Consider the following 7,325-nt stretch of genomic DNA (forward strand, 5'->3'; position numbering starts at 1 on the left):
TTACAGAATGTTCCTCGAGGTTTTATTTGTTTGGATACTCATAGAACAGGAAAATGACATTGCCCAGCAAAACGAGCTAGAACAGTCTGTGCGCTTACCTGAAATAAGAGAAGGACAATAATTTGGGATAGGATTGATGTGATCTTAAATAGAATGTTTTAAGGCCAGAGTGTGACAGTGGCATATTGGCACAGAGCTGCTAAGGACTGTAATTAATTACAGCTCGCACTGAGGGGCGGACAACTTGTGCCAAGGTGATGTGCAACCAGGGACAGCTCCTCAGAGGGCCACAATGCTCCCTGCCTCCTGAGCAAAGCTGGCTTTGGGGACACTCCAACCCAAGTGGGAGGTCCTGCTCCTCTCCACTATGTCATGCACTGTGGGTCCCCTTGTGAGGTTCAGCCTCGCTCCGACCAAGCTATGGCTCTTTGGCCTGGGGTCTGGGGGCTCCCAGCAGTGCTGCTGAGGGGATGCTGGCATTGGGATCCTGCTTAGCAAAGCGCTGGGTCTGCAGAATGGGCAGATTGAGCTCATGGTTTCCATGCTGACAGGTGATATGTTTAGGTTTGTGGCTGATAGTGCTTGTAAAGGTGATGAATGGCTGCCGTTCAGATTACTTGTCACCAAAACTACACAGCAGCTTTTGGAGTAATGAAAAGCTGGTGGCCCTGCTGTCAAACACTCAATTTTCTGGATGACTCCCATTCCCTCTGTTGCAGCTGCTCTCACAAAACAAATACCCATAGATATGTTGCTGCTGAAAGGAGCCTAGACTGAGCTGCAGGCAGCAGCACTTTCTCCCAGATCTCCGTGAGCTGTTCCAAGCCCGGACATCACATTTGGGCGCTGCTACATCCACACCAGAGCCACACCACAAAGATGCTGCCACACTGAGGGCTTGTTCTGGGGCTGCTGTCACCAAGGCTCCCATGCAGGTTGGCACTGGGCTTCTCACAGCACCACTGAAGCCCAGCAGGGTTGGCTGATAGAGGAGCAGCACCAGAGGCAGTAGTGCTGTGTTTGTTGCCAGCAGTGCCCACTCTGTGTAGTAACCAGGTTTCCTTGCAATCTCCTTTTGATAAACAGTTTGAATGGGCTAAATCTCCCAGTATGAGGTGTTTTTCATCTAGATTCCAGGTTTTCATAGGCATGTTCTTCTCTCTCTCCCCCTCTCTCTCTCTTTTGACATTTCTTGGGCACTGCGGTGTTTGTTCAGTGCTTAATCTCCCAAGGCCACATACACAGAAATGTACATGGTACAGTTGGTGCATTTTGCCAAAATGGACACCACCGCTGACCCAATTGCAGCCTGTTTCAGTGCTGCCACTCACCTGGCACTGCAGCAGCTGCAGAAGGAGATGTTTGGTGGCAGCCCCATAACGAGTCATCCTTCACAGAGGAGAGGGCATCTTCAACCCCAGTGGGCCTGCAGCGGGTGGCCTCAGCCCTGATGGGGAGTGATGCTCTGGAGGAAGCCCTGCTGTTAAATTGGTACTTGGTTTCATCTTTTCACAGTGTGATGACATCAACTCGTCTGACTACTGCCAATGAGCTCCCGTTTCCAGCTCAGGAGCTCCAAAAATGTGCCCATTTGCAGGGAGCATTGCTTCTTCGGAGGTCAAATCTCCCCGCAGACCTCCTGCTTCGGAAGAATTACCCCACTCTAGGGAACAGAGTACATTTCTGCAGTGTGATGTATCGCCTTGTCATCCCAACAGCCACAGCTCTGGGTCCTGCAGCCAAGCCAACCCCTGTGCGCTGAGTGGGGCACTGCTGCCATTAATCACAGCCCTGCAGGCGCACACAACACAGCTGGCCTGGAAATGTTTAATTCTCATACAGTGGCTCTCTTGCAGCCTCTTGCCTTACTTTCACTGATGTCTTCCGCACCAGCACTGAGATCTCTGTGGGCTGCTGTCCCCTGGCTGTCCCATCCCAAGAATGGCTGCACGCCATGCAGGGACTGTTAAGGCATAGTGTGGGAACTGGCAGCAGAGTAGGAAGATGGAAGGGAGAGAGGTTTGTTTTTGGCTCATCGAGCTGTGGGACCTCACTGGAGCTCAGTATCACTGCCTCAGAGGGGGTGGCTGTGACATGAGTAGGTGAGACAGTCACCTCCAACATGTCAGAAGCCACTGATGAAAAGAGGCTGAGGAATGGCAGCAGAAATGTCATTGGATTTGCTGGGGATAGACAAGGATTTGGATGCAGAGAGCCAATACATTTTTCAGGAAACCTCATCCTTCCTTAATCAGATCTCTGCTAAAACCCTTAAAAAGGCAATTCACAAATGGTTCCCACCTGAGGAATAATTACTTGTATGGAGACTTAAGCTTCTCATTTCACACAATGATAATCCTTCACGAAAATGGAATAAGGATTTCTATGCAGTATGCAGAGGCTGTTGGCACAGTAACACCTGGCTCCAAGCTGCCCAAGGAAACCTCGCCTGATTCCTTACCCTGCAGGTTACTGCAATTGGAGCTGATCTTATAGGGAAAGCAGGGTACCAGTGCACATCGAGATTGCTTCAGACTGAAGCTTGGGATCACATTTTCAGTCTGTTTGTACACCTATAATTATTTAGAAATGTTCAAAGGCCAACACTGTCTTTTGGTTAATTACAGGTACACTTCTGTCATCTTCTCCAGCACAATTTGGTTTCTAATCTGCTCTCTCTGAGCATAGCTAAGCAGTGTCACCCACACGGGCTCCCCAGAGACTCAGCTCACCTCCGGAGAAGTGACTTAATGAAAAAGGATCATCTCTGCCCATGTCCCTGCCTCACAGAAAGCCGTGGAGTGCATGGTGGGGTGGGGATCGTTACTGCAGTAACAAATACTGGAGAATAAATAGCGGCAGCTGCTGAGGCATGGGCTGAAGCAGTCAGGACTGGAGGCTGCCAGCAGGCTCCTGTTAAACCACACTCAGTACTTCCCCAGAGTCAGAAAAAGTTGGAGGTGAAAGAAGGCCCCTGAGCACAGGGGGAGGCACGCTGCAATGAAGAGGAAGCAGCATTTTTTCTAACGCAGTGCTAGTCACGTGAATACTTCTAAATACTTCTCCAGAGGCTGAAAGGAATATGCTGGCTCATTTACACTGCTGCCAGCCCATGTACCTCCGCATAGACTGCTTCATTCCTGCGACTGGGTCGCAATCACAGCTAAAATCGTAAGGTAACTGGATTCTGTAAGCTCTCATCTTCCTGCTCAGGAATACGAGGAATACGGTGGCCCACTTTGATTCACATACTCTGAGCGGTGAATTATCCTATCAGAGAGATGTGTGCAGCTCTTGCAGACAGCCGATCTGTGTGCCTGCCTCTCAGCTGTGTAATTTCTATCCTTACTGGAATCCAGGCTGAAAACTGGCTGCCACCTGACAGATACTGAAAGCCTCTTGGTAGCAGCTTTAGTGAAGTGGGGAAAACATGCTACAGCCAGTGAAAGGCTCTATTTGTAGGAGATGTGAGAGCTCACTGAGGAGGTGTTACTTCATTTGAAACACTCGCACTGGTCTGTGTGGCACTACCAGTCCTCTGGCAGCCAAAAGGAAAACAAAACCCTGGGGTGAACCAGGCCCAGCACTGCCAGCAGATGAGGGAAGGGCTTGTCCATGTTAGAGAGCATCCACAGCTGAGCAAGGGGAGCATGGGCAAGTCCACGGAGCTGGGCACACAGTACCAGAAGGGCTGAGAGGAGCAGAGCAGCTGGCTGTGGCAGTGCTTGCTGTAGAAATGTCCTGTCTCGAGCCAGCAGGGGCTGGTGTGGCAGTTTCATAACACTGAGTGATCAACTGTGCCTTACAGAGCCCTGGGAGCTGCTGAGCCTTCGGCAAACCACGAGGATTATTCAGATAAATTATCCCCCCTGTGAAGAAGATGATCACAGCAGTTTCAGCTAAGAAATGACATGGCAGCTTGCTTTGACAATAAATTGAGGCAAGCTAAAAAAGAAAATCTGCTTATGTCAAGCCTTAAGAAGTGGGAGACGAATTGGGTAAATGATAGTTGCACAGTGCAGCAGTTTGGCTGTGCAAATCCCTTCCTGCGTCGACAATTTATTTGTATAAGGGAAAACACTATTTTCTTCAAGGTGAAGGGAAGCCCACTGGTGCTTCTGAGAGATGCTGTTTCTAAAGTGGCACAGCCATAAGCCTGCAAACTGTTAAACAATTTAAAAACCTCTTCTAGTTTTAAATGCAGGAGCCGGCAGAAAATCGAGCCACTGATTTGGTGATAAGAACAAAGAGTGGCAAAGGGGCTCTTCAGTGCTGTGTGACACGCAGCCCTACAACCACACAGCCTTTATTACAGAATGGAGAACCAAAAGAAGCTGACCCCGTGGAAATAAGGGCAGTGAATCTGCTGACAGCGGCTCCAAGGGAACAAGTGCAACATGCCGACCTCGTACCAGCACGGCTCCTGTGCTGCGTGACACAGCTTTGCACGTGTGTGAAGATGTGTGGATACGCAAGTGGATGGCGGCAGCAACACAGTGAGCCATCTTTGCTGCCAATCTTTTTAAAGGGAAAGAACATAACTCAGAGAGAATATTATCAGAAACGTTTATTTGTTGTTATTTGCAGCCCTACACAAATACTGCAATGAGGAGGAAATTATTTCATACTTTCAACTCACAGACAAAACACAGAAACACGTAAAATATTTGTCAGTGTTAACAGTCAGAGAACAAATCCGTAGATGTGCTGTGGGAAGAAGTTTAAGCCTTTCTGCTGACATTTTTGTTAGGCTTTGGTGGGATTTTTTTGTTAAAAGTGAATAAAGCAGTTCTTTCAAAATTGGATTTGACTTTATGTGTGCTGCTGTGCACTTTCTGTTTCATTTTCATATTTCCATTTTGATATTTAGTACAAACCAAAGACTGCTTTGCTTCTTCAAATGGGTGAGAATTTGACAACAGTTCTGAACTAAGTCACATCAGATGTGCCTTGAAGTGAAATGGAATCTTTCCTCTCCTTTCAAAAGAAGCAAAGTCACCTTCGAACTCCAAAACCCTAGAAGTGGGAAAGCAAATCTAGTTCCTAAGGTTTATATTTATTAAGCTATTAGTAAAATTGATCGTATGTTATCAGTTTGAGATCTACAGAAAGTCAGAGATGGCAGTTGATAGACAGAGATCCATCGTTTAGAAGTGAGCAGACAACAAACGATATTTTTTCAAGCCAGGTTGAAAAAATCAAAATACACCTGTTAAATGAAACCTACTGGGAACAGGACAAAATTTGGAAGCATTCTTTCTGTTTCTTTCCATGCCATATCAGCTGGTCACTGCTGTTCTCTCCCCTTCATTGTATCAATGTAGTTCAAAATGTCCAGCGTTGTTCTGTCAGCCAAAGTGAGATACTCGGCTTCAGAGGAGAGCGCTGCTGTCCCCGCCGAGCCGCGTGCGGGCGGCAGTGCCTCATGCTCAGGCGTTTTGTGCCCTCCAGCGGTGCCGGGAGGATGCAGCCCCTGCGGGCTGCGGGCAGAGGGCAGGGAGCGCCCACAGCTGCACGCCCGCATGGGGTCACACTGGGTGGCCGCATCCACTTTCCCTGCTTGCGGGCCAGAGCTCTCGGTCTGCACCCAAACATCGCTCCTTGCGCTCTGCATGACTTGTGCTTTCTTGTGGGCTTGGGGGAACAAGCTGCCCTCGCACGGAGCAGCGCGCTCTTTCTTTTCCTCTCTGCTGTGTGCAACGGAGTGTTTCTGCTGAAGATGGTCGTCTCCTTTCATAGCCAGACTGCAGCCGGGCTGGGGAGGCACAGCTCCATTATGAGAAGCCTTGAGGGACTCTGTGCTTTCAGAGGCTGAGATGAGGTTGACATTGTCTGTCTGGAGGTGCTGCTTGTCCGCACATTTCTTCTTTCTGGCTGCATCTTCCTCTTCAGACTGTATGAAGTGTGAATTGTGTGAATGCAACTGTTAAAACAGTTCAGTGACTATGTACAAAGTTAATAATCGACTCATAGATAAATTAGGAAATCAATTGAAAGGCCAGAATTTTCTGCTGGCCTTCTGTGTTCTTTCTTGTGGGATGTACTCCTAGCCTTTGTTGGGAAGAAGGTGGGTAAGGAGGATCTTTGTTTGCATGCATTTATATTCCTTTGTTTTGGCCTTTTTGCGTGTGTGTGTGTTCAGCAATGGCTGAGAATGTACAGGGAGCCAAATCTTCCTCCCTTCATGTCAAGGAAGAGAGCAGAAACTTCCTTAACATCTTCCCATAACACGACATGTTATTGTAATTCCACAAGGCTCAGCGTTATCAAGAGACCAGACCACAGGTCTGTTAAATTAGGAAAATGTACATCTAATCATCTATTGCAAACCCATTCAGGGCAGTACTCACCATGTCAGGACTGGAGCTGAGGCAGCTTTCTGTCTGTCTTGGAGAGTAACTGGGAGATGGGCTGCTGAGTGGTGACTCCACATCTGAAAAATGAGCTCCAGCAGAAGGAAAAGTTACTCACTAAATATTTCCCAAACATCCAGCTCCCAATGACAGCATGCAAAATTGAGCGTGATCACTGCTTCTGAAGCAGTTTTAAGATATCATTTAAAGAACAAAGCGTTAGCAAAGTCAAATTGGGTTATGGTAATACCCAATTCTCCTCCTCTCAAGACAAAATATCATGGCCAAATGTGTGAGATGGGTGTCCCAAAGCTTCAGCTATGCTGTCAGTCTGCACTAGCAACAGAGCTGTTCTACCCAAGAGGTTCTGCAGAATAGAGGTAGGGAGAGAATGTGGCAAAATCCCTGCACATATTGGCTGCCATACAAATTATATGGGCTTTAGGCTGTGTTTTGTTTTGGAGGCCCCTGGGAGATCTGAGCTGCAGCTGGAACAGCTGACCCATACAGATACATACTGTTACAAGATGCCAGTGTTCATAAACTTGAGTCATGGTGTTCAGATGAAGACACACCTGATCTCATTGGTGAATTATTATTTATTTGTTTTTTGTTTGTTTGTTTGTTTATTTGTAGCTCCCCCTACTTTCAGAGCTGGCTTAGCAGTTTAAGGGACCCAAATGAAAAACGTGGATAATACTCACCAGAAATAAGTTAATCTGAATTTATCTCTTCAAGGGAAAGTGAATACTTAGTTACCTGGTAATGCTAGTGAATAAAAATAGAAGCACTCATAAAATGTAACATCCTAAAAAGATGAACATGCTTTTTCCTGGATTTAAAAGTAAGTTTCATTTTTATAAGTAGAAGAAAAAAAAAATAACGTATAACTTCGTATAATGTATGCTATACGAAGTTATTACGAGTGTTGTTGGGGGTGAAATAATTTGCAACTTGTTTCTTCCCACTGTC

General features: G+C 47.1%; 1 protein-coding gene across 1 annotated transcript; it reads right to left on the minus strand.

Annotated features, from left to right (window-relative positions):
- Nucleotides 1–4,457: 4,457 nt before the first annotated feature.
- Nucleotides 4,458–7,208, minus strand: LOC109370223. The gene is made up of 2 exons (XM_019620787.2): nt 6,351–7,208; nt 4,458–5,893 (listed from the first exon to the last, which is right to left on the minus strand). The coding sequence occupies exons 1-2, from the start codon at nt 6,351–6,353 to the stop codon at nt 5,288–5,290; spliced, it is 609 nt and encodes a 202-aa protein (XP_019476332.1). The 5' UTR covers nt 6,354–7,208; the 3' UTR covers nt 4,458–5,287.
- Nucleotides 7,209–7,325: the final 117 nt, after the last annotated feature.

This window comes from Meleagris gallopavo, chromosome 1, assembly GCF_000146605.3.
Source record: "Meleagris gallopavo isolate NT-WF06-2002-E0010 breed Aviagen turkey brand Nicholas breeding stock chromosome 1, Turkey_5.1, whole genome shotgun sequence".
NCBI classification, from domain to species: domain Eukaryota; kingdom Metazoa; phylum Chordata; class Aves; order Galliformes; family Phasianidae; genus Meleagris; species Meleagris gallopavo.